The sequence below is a fragment of the Cololabis saira genome, chromosome 7 (genome assembly GCF_033807715.1).
Source record: "Cololabis saira isolate AMF1-May2022 chromosome 7, fColSai1.1, whole genome shotgun sequence".
Taxonomy (NCBI): Eukaryota; Metazoa; Chordata; class Actinopteri; order Beloniformes; family Belonidae; genus Cololabis; species Cololabis saira.
The window spans coordinates 27,405,541-27,432,530 of record NC_084593.1 but is presented as its reverse complement, the minus strand read 5'-3'; the positions used below and the strand labels follow the sequence as shown (position 1 = coordinate 27,432,530).

General features: G+C 39.6%; 1 protein-coding gene across 8 annotated transcripts; it reads left to right on the top strand.

The window, feature by feature from the left end:
- The first annotated feature begins 4,437 nt into the window (after positions 1-4,437).
- LOC133447022 (catenin delta-1-like) lies at positions 4,438-25,063 on the top strand. Of its 8 annotated transcripts, none has more exons than XM_061725403.1 (22): positions 4,438-4,568; positions 9,401-9,525; positions 10,534-10,697; positions 12,798-12,866; positions 12,997-13,116; positions 13,218-13,480; positions 14,914-15,195; positions 15,294-15,534; positions 15,628-15,850; positions 16,743-16,935; positions 17,053-17,170; positions 17,264-17,417; positions 17,602-17,619; positions 17,934-18,002; positions 19,821-19,948; positions 20,117-20,267; positions 20,365-20,557; positions 21,156-21,364; positions 21,488-21,529; positions 21,632-21,699; positions 21,884-21,938; positions 23,340-25,063. In XM_061725403.1, exons 3-22 carry the CDS (start codon positions 10,539-10,541, stop codon positions 23,396-23,398), a joined length of 2,814 nt encoding a protein of 937 aa, XP_061581387.1. In that variant the 5' UTR covers positions 4,438-4,568; positions 9,401-9,525; positions 10,534-10,538; the 3' UTR covers positions 23,399-25,063. The 8 variants fall into 8 exon arrangements, with proteins under 8 accessions (XP_061581387.1, XP_061581389.1, XP_061581394.1 ...); XM_061725405.1 differs by having other exon boundaries at positions 21,884-21,987; XM_061725410.1 differs by lacking the exon at positions 10,534-10,697 and having other exon boundaries at positions 13,002-13,116.
- The last annotated feature ends 1,927 nt before the right edge of the window (positions 25,064-26,990 follow it).

The following is a 26,990-nucleotide window of genomic DNA, read 5'->3' as shown; positions in this document are numbered from 1 at the left end:
GGATAACTCTGTGAAATAAACATCTGCAGCCTTAAATATGTCAGTATTTCATTAAAATGCCATAAATGAGTCCTTATCATTGACCGAGTGTCAAACCTGTTCTGTCATCTTCATGGTGATTAAAAGATATTACATTCTGTATACATGTTACACTTACATAGTATCTTGTCTAATCTTGTCTAGGTTCTACAAAACTTGTGAGAATAGGCTTCAAAATCACGCAAACACACTCATACAACATGTAGTGTTTCTATTTTTACAATCATACCCGGTCGTACCCTGATCCTCATATCTCGGGGCTTTGGTGTCCTGGCCAAAGATACTTTGCCACATGGTGAAGCTGCGGATCAATCCTCCTGGCCAGCTGATCCACAATGAATTTGAGCTCATGAGACCCATCATTTTCTCATCTCCTACTTCAATCCTATTTAGTATGATGGGGATCTGCTGGAGTCTGTCAGCCGTCACTAGGTGAGATGTAGCTACATCCTGGACAGGTCTCTGCATCACAGTTCATTATAAGACTTGGCAAAATATAAATTTTTACTTCATCAATTTTACTTGTGATGATGATCCAAAACACATGAATGATAATTTGCAATTAAACAGACCTTGAAGGTTTAATTGTAACCAAACTGGTAACAATAGGTAAGGGTTTACCGGAACAGAGAAGCTTTAAAAAACCAACAAACAACTCATTACCTTTCGGTCCTGCTAAAACTTTAGAGCTGAGAAACCTGGTTTTTGAAGGGGAAGACATGATAGTGTTATCTGCTGTGTGAAGTTACTGGGAATCTACTATGCATATATTTTGAAACATATTATACTTTGGGTCAACTGTGCCAAAGCTTTCCAAGCTGGAGCTTTTTGTGAAAGCTCAGAACCAGGTGGTGCAAAAGTTTAAAACTGATATCAAAAGGGACACCGTATAGAATAAAGGGGTGGGGTGGGGTCAAGTTGTTGACTCTTCCTCTCAAACCAGCTGCTTTAAACAGAGATGTAAAGACTTGGTGGAAAAGGTTCCTTTTCACTCTTTGGGTGGTATTTTAACAAAGAAAAAAAAAGAGTTAAAAAGAACACCAGCAGATCCCTGTGAACCTAAATTGGAATAAGTGGTAGTGTTAATAGCTGGCTGGATGACATCCCACACAATGTTCATTAAGACATCATGAAATCTGTAAAGGTTAAGGAAGTTGGCGTGGAATGATCCATTTGGTATGAACACTAAGTTATACATTTTAATAAGAAGTGGTAAAATTTAATTGAGGAGATACCTCCTTAATCCATTGTTGGTGAACAAGTTTAATTTTTAAAGAAATTCCCTGAAGTTGTTCTGTTGAGGGATTATTTGTCGTTGTATACTTTCCAGATCATTTCATACCGGACAGCAAGTTAAAGTTAAATTGTAACCTATGTGTACTGTAATAAATAAATATTAATTAAAAAAATATAGCCTTCAACTCATGCTGTACACCTCCAGAGAGCAGTATTGAGTTGTTTTTTGTTGTTTTTGTGAGCAGTGTTTGTTGTGTCTTTCTTTTTCTCTTACTAAAACACTGTGGGGGGACTCACACGGGAACTGGGGGAAATTCCTTTCATTGTTCCTCTTTCCACCCTGTCCACACCAACATGTTTTCTTTTTTTTTCTTTTTTTCTTCGAGTTTCAGCTTGTCTTGCTTTGAATTTAGTCCTAATTCTTGAAAACAAGAACCACATCACACCTTAAGAAATCAGAATAAAGTGTGATAGATACTGTAAAATAAAAACTCAGAACTAAAATTAGTAATTTGGGGATGAAGCTGAAAGGGTGCAGTAAGAATACAATTAATGAGTGATGAATGGTTGTGGTCAAACATGAGTCATGTGTAGGTTGTTTTTTTTTCTTTCTTCTTCATTTTAACCAGCTGACAAACTGATAAAGCACATGAGGATATGATGACCACTGGTTTTAATGTAGCAATAATAGGTTTGTCGTGTGGGTGTGGAATGCTGTTTTTGCACTCCCCCTAGAAGTGCAGCTTCCCCTTTCACTATTGTTGTTTTTCCAATCAATGAAATGACATCAGTGTGTGTATATGTAAAACAGAGGGAGCGACGGAAATAAATGGAGGAGTGACAGGAAGTGTCAAAATGTCAATTCCCGCAACGTATACGGCCGTGTTCATACAAGTCTTTTTTTTTAAATGTTATATATATATATATATATATATATATATATATATATATATATATATATATATATATATATATATATATATATATATATATATATTCATATATATATTTATATATTTATTTTTTTATTGAACACAATTTATAAACAAGAAAAACACATTTTATACAAGCTGCTAGTAGAGGAAATACAATATAAGAAAATAGAACATTTTGGGAGGTATCATGAACAAGGGACATATACACAAAAAATAAGGTAGACAATTAAAGTTAATAACAAAGAAACAGTAAGGCATTTTAAAGCAAATAGCATCGACATTTCAGAAAGATACTTAAAATAAAAGATACTTGGATATATATATATATTATTTTTTATTTTTCAAGAGACAAAAAAACTTTTGAAATCATTTAAAAAACATTGGAAAGAGGGCTTCATTTTTCTCCACTTACAACAGTGTATATACAACAGTGATATTTAGCCAAGAGAATGACATTAACCAAGAAGGACACTGATTTGTGTATCTATGTAAAACATAATATTAGCAATTTCTAATTTTGGAATATCACGCCAAAAGGTTTTTGAGACAGGACACAATACATATCGTGTATAATATGTATAATTTTTTTATGGTACTATGGACCTCTCCTCGAGATATGTCTCTAATAAAGTGGGAATTGAATTGAATTGAATAGAAACCTGTGATCAAGTGATTCTTCAGATTCATTACAAAAAGCACAGGGGTCAAATTCAGCGGTTGGATACATTTTTTTTAACTTTATTAAAATGACAATTACAAATCAAAACATTTTTTAACAATCCTTGACAGAGGGCTTTTCAGTCACATTTTTAAAGTTAGCACTTAAATGATTATATGTTTAAATACTCCTTCACTGGTGTCCATCTTTGCAGGAACAAGTCCATTCTCATCTGCAGCTTAGCTGTCATGTGCTCCATAACATAAATCTGTTTCAGTCTGATCTTCCACTGAGTTCTTGTTGGTGAGAGTGTCTTCTTCCAATTCACAGGTACAGTCTTACTTGCAATCATCAAAAGTATACGTAGCATATATCTCTTGTCCCTACTTGTTACATTGTCTCGGAATATTCCCAGTACAAATAGCAAAGGATCCATAGGAATTACAGTGTTCAGTATATTTTCAATCTCCTCCTTTACATCTCGCCAAAACCTTTCCAGTACTGGACAGTCCCAGAAGACATGTGAATAATCACTGACCAACCCACAGTTCCTCCAACAAAGTGGAGACACTGAATGTTTATAAAATGTCGAAAGCAGTACTCGAGTTGAGGGGGGATGAGGGGGGATGGAATCCCCCCCTGAAATAAAAACGGTCCAAATCATCCCCCCTGTAAAACTGCCATCCCCCCTTTCCATCCCTTATGTCATTTCATCAATGAATGTGGTTTTACTGCTATTTCAACATTTAGAGTCATCACCAGAAAAATAACACCAGAAAAATAACTTATTTGACAATTTTCACCTGTTTCAAGTAAATTTTCACTTGAAATAAGTAGAAAATCTGCCAGTGGGATTTATCCTACAAGCAAAAAAATCTTGTTCCACTGGCAGATTTTTACTGCTTATTTTAAGTGAAAATCTACTTGAAACAGGTGAAAATTTTTGTTTTTTCCAGTGATGAGTCTTGTTTTAAGTGTAATGAGATTTTTTTTACTAAAATTAGACATTTTAACTAGAAATAAGACAAATATTCTTGTTAAGATTTTGAGTTTTTGCAGTGATCCATGTTACTTATCCTGTGAAGTTCAGAAAACTGTTTTTTATTTTTGTGTTTTGATGTATTTGATGTAAGCCCAGTGGATATTTAAAGCTTACAGAAGGCTGCATTTAACTGCTGCTATGTCATTCCTGCAGTATTTCTGCAGGTGTTTTAGTCAGTGCTATTATTTGTTATATATTATATTATTTGTAATCAGCACAAATTATCTGTCCCCATATGATAAAATCCACCATCCCCCCTAATTTTTTTTTTACAACTTGAGTACTGGTCGAAAGTACTAGTGGGGTCCTAAAAAATCTGACTTTTGTTTGGGGGGGGCATTTGATATAGTTTGAGTGGGCTTTTTTCTAGTGTAGTCTTTTTCCGTGTTCATACAAGTCGGTGCGTGTTTTACACAAGACCGATGAGTAACTTCGATAACATCGTTTACTGACACCTGATGCAAATGCAGACATTCCGCGTTGCGCGTTTTTACCGTAACTCTCGCGTTGATCCCGCCCCGCTCCCACAGGAAACTCGGTGATGTCGCTTCTTCTTTAACACGCCAGGAGACGGGGAAGTCGGGGGGAGACTGAGGGCACAAAACACCGAGAAAACGCAGCAGTCTGGACGCTATCGGGGCGGGATTTCCCTGAGCAGGTGAGCAAATTCACTAATATCATCGTATTTTGTGTGCGCATGTGGGTGTTGCGTCTATTTCCGTAACCCCTTCAATAATGTGGTTGCAGCGTTGGCAAAGGAGTGGTCCCAGATCCAGACCAGCTCCACTAACCCAGCTATGGTGGGAGTTCAGAGCCCCACACGCTCCTTTATTACCACACATTCAAATGCAACTCAAAAGAGCCATCGATGCCTCCGTATAAAGTGAAAGAAACCCAGCTGAATTAACCGTAAGGGGCAATTGTGTGAACAATGCTGCTAGCCGCGCTAGCGTCGGCGGCTACGTGGGTCATTGTGATGCTAACGCCTGATTTATGGTCCCGCGTTACAGCGACGCAGAGCCTACGCCGTGGTTACGCGTCGGTTCGCGTCGCCGCGTTCCTTGTAACGCGGAACCATAAATCAGCCTTAACGCCGCAGGACGGACAACCCGGGTCAGACAGACAGACAGACAGACAGACGGCTGCTGAGCCGATTTGGGCTTTTTTGGCTTGGCATTTACCTGGATGTGACCACTGGTGGACTCGATCACGCCAGGCTTTTGTTTAAAAGTCCTTTCATAGCGATGCCTTTTGTTGCTGCGAGCCTGTGTTTTCCCAGCTCGTCTGCTGACCCACTTTGGTGCTGAGAGTGGATCAAACACTGGATTTATACATCATTACAGCAGTTTTTAAGGAGTTTTTTGGTTGGCTATGGACTGTTCTCAATAACACTTACCTGTAATGGACCCCCCCTCCCCACACACACACACACACACACACACACAGTCTGAGATTATCAGTTTGTCACATTGTAAACCTGTTGGGTGGGTCATGTGTGAGCTTGTTTGGTTGGGAATATGCTTGGGTGGGGATATAACTGTCAGGTTCAGCACGAGCAGGTAGACTAGATTTTCCTGCGTAAATAATGGTTTAGTGACTTCCATTTGGGCTTTGGGTCTGTGCTGGTAGGTTTATACGTCGCGTCTGTTTGAACTGTAGGTGGAGCTGGCTCTGGGTGATCTGATGGGCTGCAGGTGCCGCCACTAATAACAACATGCCAGCCTTTCCTGGCGACTTGACTCAAAGTCATTGTTTGATTGTTGACACACGCTCCCAACGCTGACTGCAGTAGTGTCTGCTATTGTAAGGTCTGTGGGTTAATCCGCAAAGAGTCAAGTGTGTGTCTGTATGTGTGTGGATGTTAACATCACGTGTGTATGTGTAAAGAGGTAAGTGGATTAGAGGGGTAAAGCTTCAATCCCATTACAAAACCATGTTCAGCTTTGGCATCAGTGACTTTACATCAAATTGCAATGTCAGTCAGCTGGAAGTGTGTGAACAGATGTGCGTTTTGACTGTGAATCAGTTGTTCCTGAGGGATTTTTTTCTCTCTTTCGCAGGTGTAGATGCTTTAAGGACTAGGCAGAGTTTTAATTTAGTGGACAGAGGCTTTATTGTTAGGTACCATGTGCACATGATCGCAGATGTCTTCTGACAGGGTTAAGTGTGTCATGCTGACTGATGGATGAAAAATCAGACGGGGATACCTGACTCGTGGTGTGTCAGGGTTAAATCAGATGTTGTTGACCTGAAGGCACAAGCTTGTCGTTTTGAACTCTTGTTACTGGCATATTTAGATCAGCAGAGTAAGGCCTTTCTGTGCACGCTTGTTCCCTCACCTCTAAAGTTCATACAGTCATGTGTTGTTGTTTTTTTTTAATCAATTATTGCTTAATTGGTCATTTGATTACTCTTGTGCACTGTTATTTTCTTTCTTTTGGTTCCTCCTTTTAATACACTTTTTTTTAACAGGACCATAAATATATGAAGTGGTTAGAATATATTAAACTGGGAAAGTAAAACTGAAGATGTGATGGAAGGGTGCTAAAAGTTAATGAAAGCAGAACAAAAAAGAGCAGACAGAAAACAATAATAGCAGAATGGGAAGTGGTTTGTGGTTGTATAATAATCTTGTCAAACATCAGTGATTTTCAATGCACAGTCAGACCGTTGCTGGAGGAACGCGGCCATAGCTGAATGATTTATTAAACTGTGTGCTCCTAAAGCGTGCACTGTTTATGTACAAGTGGCTTTGTTGTGGAAAAAGGTTTAAGTGAAGCCAAAAATGCCTTTTGTGTCCTTTTACTCATCTCTGATCTCGAATCCATAACATCCTGTTTCTCGGGAAGTGGGTAAGAGGGGAAAGGGGAGGGGAGTGGCCGTGGGACGACATTGATTGTTTTTCATTGTTCGACAAAACTTGCCGCTGACTTTCAAGGCCAAAACTAACAGCTGTGGAGGGGGCGATGGGCGGAGGAGAGAAGTCATTAGTATGTAAAGAGCAACATAATTAAACCCCCTTAGACATGCCTACATGCTCACTCACATGTGTCCAATAAGCGTCCTTTTTGTCCTCAAACTCTTTTCATGCTTGTGTATGGTCTCAGTAGCACAAACTTCTTATTGCTCAACCAACCTCACAGACTGACAGCTGCAAATTCCCTGCTGCTTGTGGTTAAACCACAGTCTCTCACATACAAAACACACAATCACAACTACACTTTCCAACAGATAAGTTAGTACTTAGCCTTGCATATTCGCTAATGAGAGTATGAGTTAAATTAGTTAGGTGAGGAGAGGTTTTAATTTATTATTTGTTGTTGTTTGTCAGTCACAAAATGACCCCATAATTATTGATCTCATACTCAGTCAGTGTCCTGCCAGGGCCTTTTTGCAGTGAGTCGGTGGGTGGACTGTTGAGCTGAATTGACCTGAGACAATGCTAGGAATGCGAGATAGCTTTTATCTTTAATTCAACAACCCTGACCTTATCTCAACCACTCCTCCTCCATTTTCATGCTTGCTTTTGACATTCTTGTTGTTGCGTCTCCATTGTATTTAACGTTTGCCGTTCTTACACTCTGCTCATCTCAATCTGTGGTAGAGGTATTTTGTTCTGGCTGCGACCATATATAGTCATGTGGGGCAGCACAGCAGGGTTTTTGTTCAGGTAGATGGCTATGACTCTGGGTGAGTGTGCGTGTGACGTCATGTCTTCCTGCAAGCCGGACCCAACATTTAAATTCAGGTTTTGGTTCTTGAAATTAGGGCTGTTCGATTAATCGATTTTAAATCGTAATCGCGATTATGTAATTAGAACGATGTTAAAACGTGAAACTCGTAAAATCGATTTTTCTTTTTTTTTTTTTTTTTTTTTTTTTTAACCTTGTCTGCACACATATTAATGATTGATGGAAATACCTCTGTATGTTTGCAATTGCTGATTTGCTGATTTTTTTTAATTTTTATTTTATTTTTTTTCAGAGATAAAACTTTATATTTTATTTTTTTTAAAACTTTTTTTCAACTTATTTTACAGAGTTTTGCACTTTATTCATTCATTTTTGGTTTGGAGATAAAATTTTATATTTTATTATATTTTTTAAAACTTTTTTTCAACTTATTTTACAGAGTTTTGCACTTTATTCATTCATTTTTGGTTTAATAATAGCAAAGTTTGCACTTAAAGCCCAATGGGGCAAATGTTCAATAAAAAAACTGCATATTTGAAATAATTTCTTTGCCTTTTGTCAATTCACAAAATAATCGTAATCGGATTTTGAGAGAAAAAAATCGAGATTTTATTTTTGGGCAAAATCGAACAGCCCTACTTGGAAGTTACTTTTTCACTAGAAATCTATATAGTCTCCTTGTTTTTTATCAGGCCATCAGACTTTCTTTTTACGTGTCCCCCATAATTGGCATACCGGTACTTCAATATATATTTTTCTTTTAGGTGCGTCATAATTACAGCACAACACTTGTATCATTTCTACATACAGGTCCACGTCTGACTACTTTTTTTTTTTTTTTAAGGATTCACTTTGCTGTAAAAAAAAAAAATGCAACTGGTGGCATCTGTACTGTATTACAACAGTCAATGATATCATCATGTCTGCTCTCTTCCTTTGTGGAGGGTTTGCATAATCTTATGCAGGTGAAACTATGAGTCATCACCTTTTCTTGAATTCATTATGCCCATGCTCGCCCCTCTCTGTTTGCACTTGTTAAGATCTACCTGTTAAATGCACAAACACCTGCTGCCTGAAGTGTAAATGCAGGTTGCTGTGTGTTGCCCAACCTCTCCACCCTCCCCTGATTTGAAGAAGTGTGCCTGTGCATGTAGGCTGGACAGACACGGGAGGAGGGGGGGGGGGGCTGAAATCAGATGCCCCTCCCCTACTAGTCCAACCGGTCATGCAGGTGGGTAAGTACGTGGCGACACTTTGGGTTTTTAGCATTCAAGCCAGAGCTCATGAGAAAGCAAGGTTGCTGCAGCAGAACATGTATCAGTAGATAAGATGACCCCAGTCTCCATGGTCTACTTGTTTGACTCTTATAAAACACTGCTTTTCTCTGAGCCAGGATAACAGTGGATATTGAGGAGGGAGATAAAACCAAGGTTAAACTGCAGACACAAACAGTGGATAGAGCATGTCGATCTTGAGGCTGTTCCTGTCTCTCAAATGTTTTCTCTTAATGCTGACGGTGGAGGTTCTGTGGCCCAGAATGTCCTGCAGGTTGGTCAGCTTCCCACAACTAGCTACTGTACACAGGCCAAGTGTGGAGTAAATACAGGGTGTGTCTAAAGGCTGGGGCTACTGTTTCTCTGCTCATGCTTTTTCTACATGCAGTGCAAACACAGCTCTGACACACATGTGTGGTGTTTTCGCTATGTTGCTGTTTCTCCAACTGAGCTGTTTTTACTGAAATATTTCTACCTCTATCCTTGTTGTTCTCTCCCCTCCTCCTCTCTTGTTTTCTCTGCAGTCCATTCTCCCTTGTTTCTGGGCTTGGTGGTTCAGTGGTCTTCTACACATGAACAAATAGAGCACCATTTCTAATTTGTGGCGTAATCTCTCACCTCTTCCACCAAACCACGGCCACAGGTGAAGGTGTGTATTTTTTTTGTCTTCTCTGAACTGACCTTTGAGACTTTTTTCTTTTTTTTTTTCCACTTTCATGTTGTGCTTAAATTGTGAAGTATGTAGTTCCTCTCATATTGTGAAGATTTGTTGTGTTCAGAACTAATAAAAGTATAAAGTGTTTAAAAATGTTCTTACCATTGTAAATAATGCTGCTCACATGAATGCAGATCACAAAAAGTGCGGCCAAAGTAACATCACTTTCTAAACTCTGATAAGACCAAGTGGAAAGTTGGGCAGACATTATTTGTACTTTTGTGGTGGTCGTTTTTCTGAAAAAAGTAGTTTGCATGTTCTGTTTTCTTTTTTACTTCCTCTTGCGGCGACCTAATAAGGGTCAGCAGCCCACAGGACACTGTCACGCATGCATCAAATGTTACTTTACTGAGCTGTTTGCAGAGAGAAATTTGATGTTGACAAATGCTTTGCAGTTTTTGTGATCAACACTGTACAGCGTAAAAGGACTCCAGCTCTGTCCATCACTGCAGTCCACCTCCACTGTGATTGACATTTTTGCTTTGCTGCATTTTCTTTTCATTTAAAACCCTTGATCTTAATTATTTCACTGTTGCACACAGTTCAGTGATGCAAGTATGTCAGACCTATCAAAGATTTAAAATTGTCCAAAAATCCTGCAATACTTTAGCGCTCTTCTGACCCAGCTTTAACTGCAAATGTCTTTTTGCAGCAGCGACTCCTGTTCTTTCAATGAGGAAAAAAGCAAGATTGACTCTTGTGCAATGCAGATACCAGCAGCATTCCAAGATCGCCTCTCAGCCTCGGTCACCAAACAGTCAGTTGATGAATTAGATGGGATTAAATAACTCCGGTTTTAGCTCCAAAAGTCCTGACCTGCTGGATTGTTTTCTACTCGTTTGGAGTGTCTGTTTTTATTAGCCGCCCACTCCCTCTGCTGTAGTGTGTTTACATCTGTATGGATGTGTGTAACGCCCCCTCTCTCCCCCTGGGGCTGGGTAGTGTGTATGGAGCAGTGTGAGAGCGCAGCGGCTCTGCTGGAGTCGGTCAGAGAGCAGGAGGTGCAGTTTGAACAGCTGACCCGGGCGCTGGAGGAGGAGAGGAGGAGAGTGGGTCTCCCCGCCACCAGCCCCTCGGCCCTGGGTCACCCCCTCCCTCACATACAGGTAACGCGCCCCAAATAACCCCAACAGCCTTGTCACAAGTCTCTCTTAGGCATCTAAAGTCCCCCTCCTTTTTTTTTTTTTTTCTTGCCTTTCCCCGCTCCATTTCATGGTGCATTCTTATCCCCATCATACCCCCTTCCACTGAATTCATGTATAATTTTCTCCATCTGACAAGCCATAAATCCATCGTCCGTTCATCCCTCCTCTCCTCCATTCCCTCCTCTTCACTGGAGCTCAGCAAGTTTGCGTCCGTGTTTGGCAGCTGCGGCATTGAATGTCTTTCTTCACTTGTTCTGTCCATCTCCTTCAGCCTCGATCTGCAAAAATACCAGTGCATGTGCGCATCTCATTCCAATGCTGTTAACATGCATTATCATCACGCACTTTGAGCAGCATCCTGTCGTTCATCAGATACACTCTGACACGTGTGAATACACCTTTTGTTGACTCCGGTTACGGAGATTCACTTACTTCCTCTCTGCTCCAGCATGTCAGTTGATGGAATGAGGTCATCTCTTGTGCATGTGTCACATAGACCTGCATCATAAGACTTATCCGCATTTTTAATCGTAATCTCTTAAGTACCACAATGTATTTGGTTGTAAAGATTTGTAACCTTTTTTTTTTCTGGAATATTCATCATTTCTTTATGTAATGTATTTTATGTAACAGTGAAGCAAAATCAAATGGGTTTTCATTCTTTTATTTTGTGTTTTTGTTTTTTCAATATCATTTGAATGTTTAATTTTCTTAATTTATGCGTCAATTAATACTGAAGAGAATAAAAAGGTATATGTGCAGTTGAGGTGCCAGTAGTTGTCTTTATAGAGTCCATCTGCCAATAGACAAACTGAAAAGCAGACCTAGTGTTTCATTGGCAAATTATCTTTGCGGTATTTCACTTTTTTGTATGTTTTTGTTTTTTAATGAGAAATGGGCATTCTCACTTGTTGTGATTGGATCTATTTCCTGGTCTGAGATCAGTTTGGCTGTTGTGAAAGTTTGAATATTCCCACTCAGATGTTTTTGTTTACTGATTAAATATTTGCCTAGGCAAGATGTAATGTTGCCTTTTTATTAATTTGTGGAGTCTCAACCACTTGTTCTTTTGCCAAACTTTGGTGTGCGTAAAAAAAAAAAAAAAAAAAAAAATTGACATTTTTGTAAATCTTTTACACAACTTATCTTTTGAAATGAGGCACTTGAATCTTTCTCTGAATGATTTTCCCTTTTAAGGGCTTGCTGATATAGAGCAGATCTTCGGTTTAGTCTGTTCTGAATCCTTAGGATGAAGGTTGAGATATGCATACGTGTCAGGGCCGTGTCCACGTTTTTATATGCAGAAATATTGTCAGTACTAGGCATTCATGGTGTCATATGGCAAAGTCGGGCATGGTTTTTGAAGCATGTTTGAGTTCTTTGTAAATATGGTGAAAGTATGGGAAAGGATAGTTTTTGTCAAGGAAGTGAGCCCTTGGTATAAACCACTGGCTGAACTTCCTTTATTTTATTTTTTGATAAGAGCTTCTTCCTTGTTTGCAGAAAAAGTGCGGTATAATGTCCTTTGGGGGGGGGGGGGGGGGTACAGCACAGAATTTTGACGGCAGTGTTTTAAAAAGATGTTTCTTTGTCACAAGGACAGTATCACGGAAACTGGAAGTGTGGGTGGTGGAACTACTACGTAGATTTGTGAAGTGGTCTACCAATGTTCACATGATGCTGTTAGTAATATTGAGGGCGGTTGGATTGCATTAAAATGATTGGGTTCAGGGTGATGTCGGTGTCTGCACAGGGAGAGTCACTGGTTGCACAAGCGCTTAGTGGAGGAGGAAGCAGGGCGTGAGACCGACTGACTGGCTGCTTTCCAGAATATCCTCCTCCTGTCTCTGATGGTGATTCACTGACCGTAAATGCGTGAAGATGATTTTGATTGGCACTAAATGTTTTTCAGTAGCGGTAATATCATCAGTGTGCTGTCTATTTGGAGACACACCTTCAACTTCGACGTGTATATCTTTCATTCAGCTTGTATGACTATGGAACATTTTTAGATTTTCTCCTTGCGGTCTTATTTTTTATTTTTTTTTTCTTCTTCCACAGAACGGGCGTTTAGGGGATGCAGACATAGAACGTCTGAAGTTAACCGATTCATACATCAACGGCACACAGGTATGTGTTTCTTATATAGTTTCCCTTCAGGGATTAATATGGAGTACTGAGTGTTGTTGACTTTATTAAGACTATGATTTCTCTTGTTGTGGTGCTTGTGTAGTTTACATGTGTGGTATCTTTACTAAAGTACAGGATGGTGGACCCCGCACACGGCGCTCTAGATGAGAGCTACACGCCAGAGGATGACTCCCAGGACGTACGCTCAGTCTTCTCGGAGGACGGAACCGCACGGCGGATGGATAATGGGGTACAGTCATACAACATACTTCCCTGTTTCATTTCCAAATAATATTAAGATTTGAATGCGGTCATAATTGTTTCAATGCATTTTTCTCGTTTCACTGTTAGATGAAGAAACCAATTTCGCGCACAGTTCTCCCCACTGAGTCCTTGTCCATTGATGGAGGCATGGCCGTGCCCGGTATGGGAATGTACAGCGCCACACTGGACCGTCCTTACAGGCAGACTGGCATAGGCGACTACCCCACTGCGACAGTTCCCAGGAACTACCACTATGGGCCTGTAGGAGGATACGATGACTACAGAGGCGGTCCACCGTCGGAGGCGTACACAAGCCTGAGCAGGGGCTCGCACATGGATGAGCGCTACAGGTAGAGAGCAGAGAGTTGAGAGGAAAAGTGTTGGTTTTTTTTTATTGTTATTGGGGACTAGGGCTGTTCGATTAATCGATTTTAAATCGTAATCGCGATTATGTAATTAGAACGATGTTAAAACGTGAAAATCGTAAAATCGATTTTTCACTTTTTTTTTTTTTATTTTTATTTTTTTTTTACCTTGTCTGCACACATATTAACGATTGATACCATATTAATGATTGATGGAAATACCTCTCAATACCTGCGACAAGTGCCCCATGGGAGAGTCTCTTTAGTGTAGGAGGGGGCGTTGTAACGTGCCACCGGGCATCCCTCAAGCCAGATGCGGTAGACCGGCTCGTGTTCCTTGCAAAAAACTTGCAAATGTGAATAGCAAATGTAATGACTGACATTACACACCTCTACCTCCTTCATGGGTTGCATTATTATTTAGCATGCAAAGACCCAGTTTAGTTTAATTACAAAATGTCTTGTTTTATTTAATTGGAAATATAACTTACTGTATGTTTGCAAGTGCTGATTTGCTGATTTTTTTTTTTTTTTTCAGAGATAAAACTTTATATTTTATTATATTTTTTAAATCTTTTTTCAACTTATTTTTACAGAGTTTTGCACTTTATTCATTAATTTTTGGTTTAATAAGAGCAAAGTTTGCACTTAAAGCCCAATGGGGCAAATGTTCAATAAAAAAACAGCATATTTGAAATCATTTCTTTGCCTTTTGTCAATTCACAAAATAATCTTAATCGAAAATCGGATTTTGAGAGAAAAAAATCGAGATTTTATTTTTGGGCAAAATCGAACAGCCCTATTGGGGACAGCTCGTCTTAATGTTATTCATTTGTCAGGTTTGCATCGTAGTTGCAAATAAACTCAAGACTTTAAACGAAGGAGGCATATTTTTAACCACTTATACCAGAAAGTCTGAGTTTAATCTACAGTTGTTGCCAGTAATAACAGCTTTGCTTCAAACTGCTGAGCAAGTTCCTTTTTTTTTTTTTTTTTTCTCCCCCATTAAAGGGGTTTCTCAGTTCTTACAAGATTCAGCTGATGTTGTGGTCAAGAATAGCTTAAGTTTAATTTCCTAATTTATTTATTTTTTCTATTTCTGCTGCTTTTATATGGAGAGTCTTTTAATATCAGGCAAATGATGTTCATTTTTATGTAAAGCCCTTTGTGTTGCAGAATTTGTATTTAAAGAGCTACGCAAATAACGTTTGATTTTAAATAGATTTCAGACGAATGAAAGATTTTTACATAGTTGAGGTCATTAATAGCACAGTAGGTTTTTTTTTATTATTTCTGGTGAGAGACAGCATTGTGTAACTACACGACATGTCTGTTAACATCAGCATGTCGGTCTGAAGGGAAGTGTATTTTAAAGACTGAACTGAACGTCACTGACTTCCATTGTTGTCCTTGTTCAGGCCGGTCGATGGCTACAGAACTCTGGACTCTGGTTACCGGGCACCGAGCCGACAGCAGCTCGACCCGTACGCCGCGCAGCCTCAGGTGGGGCGGGGGATGAGGGCCATGGGCTCAGCAATGGAGATGCGGTATGGCCACGGCCACTATGGTATGGACGATGATCAGCGCAGCGTGGGATATGATGATTATGGGATGGGACCTCCACCTATGCATCCTGGAGGCTATGGTACCATGCCACGCTTGGGGCCGGGCCCTGGGGGTATGGACAGACGCAGACTCAGGTAAACATGTACTTTTGTGCACTTGGTGTAGAATATATTACCTCTCACTAAAGATTCTCTTCACAAACATTGCTCTAAACACCACCTGTGACTTGCAGGAGCTGTGAGGACACTTTGGATGGCGACATGGGAGGAGGTGATCCTTATACGTGGGGTGTTCCCATGACGATGGAGAGGGGAAGCATGGCTTCACTGGACAGTACATTGAGAAAGGCCCCTCCTGGTTCATGGAGACAGCCAGAGCTACCAGAGGTGATTGCCATGTTAAACTACCGCCTGGACCCTGTCAAGACCAATGCTGCCGCCTTCCTCCAGCACCTCACCTTCAAAAATGACAAGGTGAAGCAATCTTCTATATGTATAATATAAAATACACATACATACGCGCATAAGTATTTGGGTTAACGTAAAGCATGCTAATTTTGTTTCCAGGTGAAGTCAGAAGTGCGTCGACTGAAGGGCATCCCTGCGTTGGTGTCACTATTGGATCACCCGGGCAAGGAGGTTCATCACTCAGCCTGTGGAGCACTGAAGAACATTTCCTACGGACGAGACCATGACAACAAGATTGCAATTAAGAACTGTGATGGAGTACCTGCTCTGGTCAGGTTACTCAGGAGAACTCACGACCAAGACCTTACTGACATCATCACAGGTATTCATTCAATTCAATTTTATTTATATAGCGTCTATTACAACAGACGTTGTCTCTAGGCTAGGGCTGTTCGATTAATCGATTTTAAATCGTAATCGCGATTATGTAATTAGAACGATGTGAAAATCGTAAAATCGTAGACCGGCTCGTGTTCCTTGCAAAAAACTTGCAAATGTAATGACTGACATTACACACCTCTACCTCCTTCATGGGTTGCATTATTATTTGGCATGCGAAGACCCAGTTTAGTTTAATTAGAAAATGTCTTGTTTTATTTAATTGGAAATATAACTTACTGTATGTTTGCAAGTGCTGATTTGCTGATTTTTTTTTTTTTTTTTTTTTTTTCAGAGATAAAACTTTATATTTTATTTTTTTAAACTTTTTTTCAACTTATTTTACAGAGTTTTGCACTTTATTCATTCATTTTTGGTTTAATAAGAGCAAAGTTTGCACTTAAAGCCCAATGGGGAAAATGTTCAATAAAAAAACGGCATATTTGAAATCATTTCTTTGCCTTTTGTCAATTCACAAAATAATCGTAATCGAAAATCGGATTTTGAGAGAAAAAAATCGAGATTTTATTTTTGGGCAAAATCGAACAGCCCTACTCTAGGCGCTTTCCAGAGACCCAGAACATGACCCCCGAGCAACTATTGCATAAACATAACATAAACAATGGCAGGTAAAAACTCCCCTATTACCAGTTGTTGTATTGCTGCTTGGGTAATCCTTTGGCCTCAGTAAATACTTTTGCAAAAAAAGTTACACAAATAAATATCCAAATACTCGCAGAACCAAAAAATGGTGGTGGTTATGTGTGTATTTCTTTTTAAACAATTTACTGAGCTAAGTTTAATTGTGTTGAAAGTAACATTATTTATCCCACCAGGAACCTTGTGGAACCTCTCGTCCCATGATTCGGTGAAGATGGAGATTGTAGACCACGCTCTGCATGCCCTGGCCGACGAGGTGGTCGTTCCTCACTCGGGCTGGGAGCGAGGGAGCAGCGGAGGAGAAGAAAGTTGCAAACCACGACATCTGGAGTGGGAGACCGCCTTGACCAACACTGCTGGTTGCCTTAGGTATGTGAGGGATGCGTTGATGGAGAGCAGAGTCGATTTTAAAAATGGAGGCGGAGAGTCCTTATTTTCAAGAAAAGAACATACAATTATGTGCTTAACTTTCCTCTCCTCCAACAGGAATGTGAGTTCAGAGCGCAGTGAGGCCAGACGAAAGCTGAGAGAGTGCACGGGGCTGGTAGACTCGCTCATGTACGTTGTCCAGTCACAGATCAACCGCAAAGACGTGGATAATAAGGTAACTATTTAATGGAGCCGGTTATGACTTTTAACACAAGATATATTTCCTCTTTGGCTCATGAATCTTTTTTTTTATCCCCTTTCCCTGCAGTTGGTGGAGAATTGTGTCTGTCTTCTAAGGAACCTGTCGTATCAGGTTCACCGTGAAATCCCTGGCAGTGAGCGCTTCATGGAGACTGCACCCGTCAACCAGGGCCCGGCCCCATCCAACAAAGGAGGCTGCTTTGGCACCCGAAAGGGAAAAGGTCAGTGTTGTCCAGCTCCTCTCCAGGAGATCCACTGTGTCTGACAGTTTTGGTGATGAGAGGCTGTTGCTGGTTGGTTTGAGCTTGCTGGTGGCAGATGCTCCTGTCGCTGTTTTTCACACTCTACCACTGTTTCCCTCTTCTTCCCTCCTTTATCTTGTCCATTTCTCTCTGCTGTGTTTAGATGAGTGGTTTTCCAAAGGTAAGAGTTTCCTCTTTGGTGTTCTCATGAACATTTAAAACCACCGTCATCACTCATTTTTACTAACACACAGTGAAAAGCAAGAATGTTTACTGTTGAAGTCGCGCGCAGCACACCGGCATGATGATATGAAGTCACAGAAACGGCTGCATGCTGATGGTGCTTGTTCCACTTGTTGCATGGTCACATTTCAAAAACGAGTGAAAACTGAGGATATTGGAATGATCATCTCACCTAATGCATCATTTGTTTTTGTTTATCTTCTCAAACGTTTTAGGTTCTTACTTGTCTTTTCTTTTTTTAAACAATTGCAGGAAGAAAGGATGGAGATGATGGAAGTGGGGATCAGGTGGATATTCCAAAGAGGACAATACCTGCCAAAGGTATGTTTTCCTCTCTTACTGTCGCACCTTGAAATGATGAAATCTAGTTCAATACGCAAAACTTTCTAAAGTGAAAACTCAAAATATGATTGTTTTTGTTTTTCATATTACTGTTTCATACATCTTAACTGTTGGTGACTACCAAACTTCTACTTTCTCTTCTTTCATTACCTTGAGGCAGTTTTGAAATGAATTAATTGTATAACTACAAATTGATCTTGAATCTCCAGAGCACTCCTAGTTGATTAAAAAGAAAATAAAATCTATCTGGATGGAGTTGGAGCAACCAGAGTAACTTAACAGTTGAACTCTACTCTTGTCCTCTACTAGACAGTCTTGTAGTCAAGTCACCCAGTTTTGATTCTCAAGTCCCCAATGTTCAAGTCTGAGTCATTTAAGGGAACAATAAATAAGAGTTCAGTCCAAGTGACAGCTGTCGGGTGATTACACACAAATAATTTTAACATGTTTCACAAAACAGTATAAAATCAGCTGACATAACGCTGATATACATGTCTGAGTAGCCTTAATTCACTTAAGTCAACGATGTTCAAGTTGAGTCTTTAAAATTAGGCTTGAGTTGGACCCGAGTCTGAGTCCTGGACTCCAGTTCGACAGGCTTGGTATTGGATAACTGCTTTCGATTTGTTTGGTTTGCCAAGGAAAGGCAGAGTGGAAATGTTTCCATAGGCCAGCGTTTCTTAATTCCCGTCCATGCGGGGTGCAGCCCTGCATGTTTGATGTTTCCATGCTCTAACACACCTGATTCAAATGAATCTTCACCATCAGCATGTTGCCAGGGTCTGCACGGGCGTGATAGTGATCCATTCGTTTGAATCAGGTGTGTTAGAGCAGCAAAATCTGGAAAACATACAGGACAGCACGCCACGAGTACTGCGATGGAGTAGGGTCAGACACATTTTTATCAGTGAACATGTAACGCATAATGAATCGCTGACCAATAGAACCCCAAATACATAAATCTCCATCCTTCTCTTTCTTTTTTTTTTTTAATATCTTTTTATTTCACAATAATTTTCACAATTCACATTTTCACATGCATGATTTCTATTATACCCACATTCCTACCCTCCCCATAATTACCCTAGGGGAATAAAAAAAAAAACATACATTAAGGGAGAACAAAATTAAATAAATATTTAAAAAAAAAAAAAAAAAAAAATATATATATAATGGCAGCAACAGCGATATCAAACTATATATATATATATACCCATATATACATACATACATATAAAGCACAAGTTCGAAAATAAAGATGCTCATTGGTCCCCTTTGGAAAAATTATCCAGTTTTGAGAATAATGGGAACCAAAATTCTTGAAAAATATGAGCACGGTTGTATTTTTCTAAAGTTAATTTTTCCAATGGTAAAAAAACTGAAATTTGATCAAAAAAAAACTTGAAAGTTGGAGGGGAATCATCTTTCCAAAGTAAAAGTATGCATTTCTTAGCGAAGTATGTGATCATAATTAATATCCTGCTTTTTTTCCGGTCTAACTGAAGATCCAGTGTGTCATTTAATAAATACAAATTGGAGCTTAACTCAAAATTAATTTCTAATACTGAATTGATTTCCAGAAACTTATTAAAAGATCACATTCCCAAAACATATGTACAAATGTTCCATCGATTCTTTTAAATTTTGAAGAGATATCCTTTGAAATTTTGTGCGTTTTAATTGCAGTTAAATAAAGTTTGTGAATAAATTTAAAATTAGCCTCTTTAATTTTATTACTAGTAAAAGGAAAATGTATATTTTCACATATATTTATCCTTCTCTTTCTGTTGTCATCAGGTTATGAGCTCTTGTACCAGCCAGAGGTGGTTCGTGTTTACACATCACTGCTCAAAGAGAGCAAGAACCCGTCGGTGCTTGAGGCTGTGGCCGGTGCCGTCCAGAACTTGTGTGCTGGCCGATGGACTGTTAGTACTTTATTTTTTCTCCCTATCAAATTTAATATGGACGGTAAAATGCCCAGTTTTGATCAAAATTTGAACTTTCCTAACTTCTTGATATTGACCCTACTACAGGATTTGTTGCTCTGCCTTTCTGTTGCCATAAAACTGTTTGCCTGTGTGTCTGTTTTTCAGTACGGTCGGTATATTAGAGCCACGGTGCGTCTGGAGAAGGGTCTGCCCATGATGGCAGAACTACTGTCTCATGGTAACGATCGTGTGGTTCGAGCAATGTCTGGAGCTTTGCGGAACCTCGCTATAGACAACCGTAACGCCGATCTGCTAGGTAAGATGAAGCTCCTACCCAAGAACGTGTCTCATGTGTCTTCCTTTTGTTTAGTTTTTTTATTTGCCCATCTCAATCCACCCTGTATCTCCGGTAGGTTTGCACGCAGTGCCTCATCTTGTGGCCAACCTGCCGGGAGGCCAGAGTCAGTCTGGGCGCACCCTGTCAGAGGAGACGGTGGTGTCAGTTCTGAGCACGCTGGCTGAGGTGCTGGGCCAAAATGTGGAGGCAGCAAAGACCCTGCGAGCCTCACAAGGCATCGAGAGGCTGGTGCTCATCAACAAAGATGGGCAAGTGGTGTTTTTTTTTAATTTCATTGTGCTTACTTTTGTTTAGGGCTGTGCAATTAATCGATTTTAAATCTAAATCGGATTTATTAATCACAATCGATGTTTAAAAAAAGGAAAATCGGAAAATCGATTTTCCTTTTTTGCAGCTGGCTGCATTACAGACAGAGCTTGTCTAGTCATCTTTGTTTGCTCAAGAAAATTGTAAATGTTGTCACTTTACTAAACCCAAGGAGGATTTACAGTATCTTTCAATTGCACTTCATTCCCAATAGAGAAATGTGTTTGCTATTTTTCTTTAAAAATAAAGATAAAATATTTGAAACTGTTTATTCCATTGTCTTTTGTAGTTTTACCAAAAAAATCAAAATCGAAAATCGGGTTTTCAGAGAAAAAAATCTGGATTTTATTTTTGTCCAAAATCGCCCAGCCCTACGTTTGTTCCTGATTTTTAGCCACTCTTGGAAAAAAATAGATGAAAATTACCCTGAACATGAATTTGTGAATAATCATGAACGGGGTAGTTCACCTTCTGGGATATTGGAGCCACTTGCATGAATGCTGCTTTGAAGAATGATTAATGGATGACTGTGTCTTGCAGCAAGCGCTCTGATCGGGAGGTGCGGGGAGCAGGTCAGGTGCTGCAGCTCGTCTGGGCTCACAAGGAGCTGCGGAAGCCTCTTGAGAAGGATGGCTGGAAGAAGACGGACTTCATGGTCAACCTAAACCCCAGCAGCAACACCACCAATGGCCCGAGCAGCAGAGCTAACGGCACCTACGAAGACAGCACCACACCGCTGCTGGACAGAGGTCAGCGGCAGAACTAATTTATGAATCAAACATTTGAACATTTAGGTCTCAGGTTTCTGAAGAACAAGGATGACTTGTGATTCATTTTTTTTTTTATTTGTTTATCCTACTCAATGATCTCAGGGGAGAAGAGGGACATGATTCCACTGAACGACCTTGGACCTGGTTGGTTCATTTTTATTTCTTTTATGGTCTTTTATTGATAAAATCATTAGCAGAAAGGGGATAAGGTTGCTGATGAAATATTCTTTTTTCTTTTCTTCTCAGAGGCCTACTCTACACTGGACCAGAGGGAGAGGAGGCACACTCTGGATGAGACCACAGACACTTTACCGGTACCTTAAACTGCTGTTCCACCCTTTCACGGTTGCGATTCTACCTGCACTTGCCCCTAACCTCCTGCACAGCTGCAAATATTTCCTCACTGTAACCTTTGAGCCTGACAATTACTGATGCTTTTCTTTTCTCACATTTGCTTCTTGTCCACATTCTTCTTCTCTTTCTCTGGTTGTCTCTCAGCGAGGGGTGTATGGGGGCAGAAAGGGCTCCTTGCCGCTGTTGGACTCCTATGATGGTTAGCCCCTAGCCCCTCCCCTCTACCCTTTTCTGCATGTAACAGCATGGTATGTCCAACTGACCTCTAATCCTGCATGGACTCTATGAGCTGTGTCCGTTTTGTCTCTTATAACTTCAGACCCTCAGTGAAACCCGGTCCATGTCCATGGTGTTGTACTGAAACACAGGCAGAGGTCTGTTGTGCTGATGCTTTGTCCTGTATGTGCTGGTATAGTATGCTGCAAGGTGCTCCTTGTGCATCGTTTGTTACCTAGGGTTATAAAGATTTATATCCTCAGAATATTGGCTCTTGTTCGTGTAGTGGAGTTGTCCCATTACCAGAACTTTGACGTCTTGTCAACGCCTACATATATATGTGTGTATATATGTAAATAAATGTTTGTACGGACACATTTAGTGCCGTCTTTACTAAGTCTCAAAGTAGTTTCAGGGTTATGGGTTTTTTGGTTTTGTTTTTTACTTGAGTGAACAATACATGCTCAGCAGAATATTGTGCAGTTCAAGATCCTGCAGCCTAATTCTTATGAAAATTTGCACATGAACAGGTGAAATGATAAATGGTTGTTTCAACACCTTGTAGGTTGCTTATAGGAAACATGGACATTTCATGTTCACTCAGTCGTCAAAAATTGAACGAGAGCACGGTTATCTGCTTGCAGCCACACAAACTTTCACTGTGTTAAAATTGGCATCAGTCTTTTTGGTGGAAGCTCGCTTCGTTGCTTCATACCTTTTGCTGTGGTATCTGAGTGCGCCCTCTTGTGGTTGTGCAGGGAAGTACAACAATGTCAGTCCCAGAATGGAAGATTTGACTTGTTTGAGTTTTCATGTCATTTGCTAAACTTCTTACAGATTTGTGTTTGGGGCAGACACTTGAGCTATTTTCTGGGGTCATTTTTGCAACTTTCGAAGTTATTCCAGATCATTATGCATCAAACTAAATGTTAAAAAGCATTGACACAGAAGTGCTATTACTATAGTGTTTATAAAACTAAGAAAAGACTTTGATATGAAGCATTGGATGTTAAATGCAGCGATTGTGTTGGGATTATTGTTGTAAACCTTTAGCAGCCATGGTGACGGAGATTGCGGTAGTTGTTAACAGTAGACAAGCGTCCACAAAGTTATAAAAAGTTCTTCCTCATCTGCATAGCCAGAGCCTTTACTTGTCTCACAAGTAACTGTAACTTGTCTTACAGCGAGTTACGATAGAATCTGATGTCGATTTAAATAATACCTTTTGGTCAATGTTAATGTTTTTGAAGATTGGCCATTGTGTACAGCGTGCCATACTTATACCATTTATTTTTTTCTGGTTTTGTTATGTGTTAATTATATAGATTTATTTTTTTTTTTTTTTAAATCCGTCTGTAATCAGTGTTTTGCTTTGTTCATCTAGAAAAACTGATAGTGTGCATCACCCAGACCGGGCCGTCCCTGCCCTACCACTGCTACTGAGGAGAGAAGACCCCGACACAGCCTCCGCCTGTCTCCTCTTCCCTCTCAACCTCCTTTCATCCTTTCCATCACTACAGATGGGATCAAAAGATTGAGGGTTAGTATCCAAAGAAAGTGGTTGTGTCACATGCTAGAAGTTTCGTGCCACACACATACACACCACTTAATTCATTCAACTGTAGCAGCAGAAATACGTTCCTTTTAAAACTTTTTTTTTTTATGTATAAGTTATGATTCTCTTCTGTAAAGGCAATCAACTTTGACAATCATTTATTTCTGGTTTTGTCACCCTGCTTGCTTTTATTTTATTTTTTTTCTTTATTTTTTCTTGCTCCTTCTAAAAGTAATACGTTGTCATGGTGACATGTTGCTGCCAACACCCACATCCTGATGAATTTGTATTTAGATGTCTGTGTAGGGTATATACTGTATATAAAAAGAAAATGGGATGACTGCATTAGTTTTGGTTCATTTAATTTAAATTGTCCCTATTACTGGGAATGTTAGGAGGTTGGATGTATCGGCAGACTGCCTTGTAGATGGAGAATGTTTATGCAGGATTTATTTTCCTGTCTAGAGTTATTTTCTCTCTGTTGGGATAAAGTACACGACCTGAAAAGATGGGTGTGTGTGTATATTTGTCAAACGCTAAACCTGTGGCTGTGTGTTTGTGTGCGTTGAAAATGACTATGGACTTCTTTTGTTCTCAAGTGTGTCTTTGCACAGACCAGACACAAGACCACATTTTGATTGTTTAATTAATGATATCTCGTTGTGAGTGCCCCCCCTTCCTGTGATGTTTTTTTTTTTTCTTTTTACATTTTTCCTGAGAGTTTTATGTTCCTGCTGCCTCTTAAGTTTTTATAGTTTCATTTTAACTACCGTAGTGGAAAAACGAGTTTCTGTTACATTGTCTTGGCTTTTGTCTAGATTTGGTCAACCTGCCCAGTACGAGTTAAACCTGGTACTGAGAAGTGAAAGTTTGTGCAAACACTATGTAAACCACTACTATCGAGCTATTCCTATCTTTGCTGTCAAAAATCCACTATTCATTCTGTTTTGTTTTTTTTCCTCCGTCAAAGGAACAGGATAATGATTTGTAGGTGTTATCCTCTCTTTTAAAGACTGAATTATTCTTCCAACCAGCTGTACCAGCACGTCTACATTCAGTTTGCAGCTTTGCCCCTCAAAAAAATATTTTTTAAAAGGCAGTTGAGGTGTTTTCACTCGGAGGAGACTTGTTTTCAGACATGCATGGGAGAGAGATGTTTAATTTAAATTGGGAGGTAGACAGAAAAAGCACATTTTGGTCCCTTTGACCCCCTTTTTTTTTCTTTTTTTTACTTGTGTATTTTGCTTCCCTTTTTTGTGTCTGCTTTGTATTTTATTTTGGGATTTGTATGTGGGTAAGAACATTTATGCAATTTGTTCCAGTTTTTAATCCTTTTACAGCTAAGTTTTTAAACGCAAAGAGACCAATCCTTTTTTTTTCTTCTCATTTTTAAACTCTTCACACATAGTATATTTGTACTGTTGCCTGTCCATGTAAAATTATGTACCATTCATACCTGCCTTGGCTCTGAGACTTTGCTTTTCCAGTGAAGTATGTAACTGGTAATACTGTTTTTTTTTTTTTTTTAAATAAAGATCTTTTCTTAGACAAGATTTTGCAGTGTGTAACATGCTTGTGTGTGAAGTGACGAAGGACTTCTGTCACTTAACATGTCTACTTGCAGAGGCATTCTGTTTTGTGGTGCAAACCCACTGCCCCCACCCTGGTATTTGCTGTAGCAAATGCCAAGCTCTTAAACTTGACACCATTTAATCTTGGCACAGTAATATCAGTAGGACCATGCAGCTCAGCTTTTGGATGTGTTTAATTATAAAGGCTTTCAATCCAGGAAATCATTTGTCACCAGATCTTTTTTTTTTAAAGTCTGTGAGCACATTGGTGTCCTAAATCAAGACCCAAAACTGTGATCGTGCCCATATATACAGTATCTTTCTTTGATCTTTTGCACACTATATTCACTGCAGCTCAGCTGAAAGCTGAGTGGTGAGACTCTGAGCTTCACAGTTGTCTCCAGTAACACACTGGCTCTCACATTGACATGGAGAGGTGTTTTGTTTGCATGTCAAACACCAGTTGGGTCAGAGTAACATAGAAGGGTTGTTTTGAGGACGTGCAGGTGTCAGCTTCCAATGAGCAGAAAATCTAAAGTGCTCCCCAAGCTTCAGTAATAGCTGCTGGATTATAGTGGCTTTAAATGGATGTCAAAGTGTGAAACCTTTGAGTTATGTCAATGTTTGTCCAACCAAGTGAGATGCATGTATCAGTATAGTTGTGGTTTATAGCTTTGCACTACTTAACGTAGTGGAGCGCTTGGTGTTAGTTTACACTGTCTACCACACACTAAAATAATACATTTCACTGGTGATTTTATTTTCAAACTTATTTGTCTCATGTAGTTCAAGCACAGACATCGTCTGTTTTATGTGCAATCTTGTTGCAAGTCATGTGTTGAACTGGGCCAGATTGTTAAATTTCTGGAGTAAAGATGTGAATGCTGAAGTAATGAATGTGTAAGTCTTCCATCACACAGCAGCTTGTTAAAAACCCAGGGCTTCAATTTCAGTCTGTTCTTCTGTGTGGGAAGATTTGAGGCCAGTGTTTGTTTAAAAAAAAAAAAATCGCCAGGATATAAAATGTTACAGAGTACTTATGAAGCATTTATAATAATTTATAATTTCTGAGTTTATGAAATAAGCTGAGTGTAGTATGGATAAAGGTTTTCAGTTGTTGAACATGTTCTACTCTGATCTGGGTCTGTAAATCTGAACGGTGCACTGTGACACATGTTCACAGCTGAAGAGTATCCAAAAGAGAATAAATATTCTCCGAATTTTGAGGTTGCAGGCACTTCAGAAACTCCAGTGTATATACTTTCAAGCACAGAATAGTTCATCCCAACAATGTTCCCTGTAAGTATAATTTAATAGCTAACTTAAAATTTAAAAGGACATAAGATTTTAAGGGACATAAAAGGAAATGTCCTGAGGTATTACTGATATTTCTGACACGATTGGTTAAAAAATACCAGAGAAGAAAACCACAAGCTTCAATTTTCAGCATGTTATTTTTGCTCTGTTCGTTGCAGCCAGCGTTAGGGGGCAAGGTCCCTTTCTTAGCTCCACCCCCTGGTACGTTTTCAGATTTATGCCATTTGAGTTTGTTTTTGATCTAGTTGTCACTTGAGACACTGAAATACATCTCAAACGAAGAGGGATTTTCCAACCCATAATATGGCCCCTTTTTTAAGGCATCAGTAAATTGATAAAGTCATCACAGTGCTGATAAATAATAAAATGGGAAATATGTCTTGTAGGTCATATATTCTGGCTGTGGCACCAGTCTTCATGAAAATACATCTTGATCAGACTTATTAGAAGTGTAATAAACTGCAGAGAAACTTGAATGTCCTCTAGCAGTTGCAAGCACATAACTGTTACGTGTGTCAGCATTTGCTACTTGGAGTGTGTGTAACGTCAATAACTTCTGCAGCTGGTGCACACACACACATATCCGTAAACC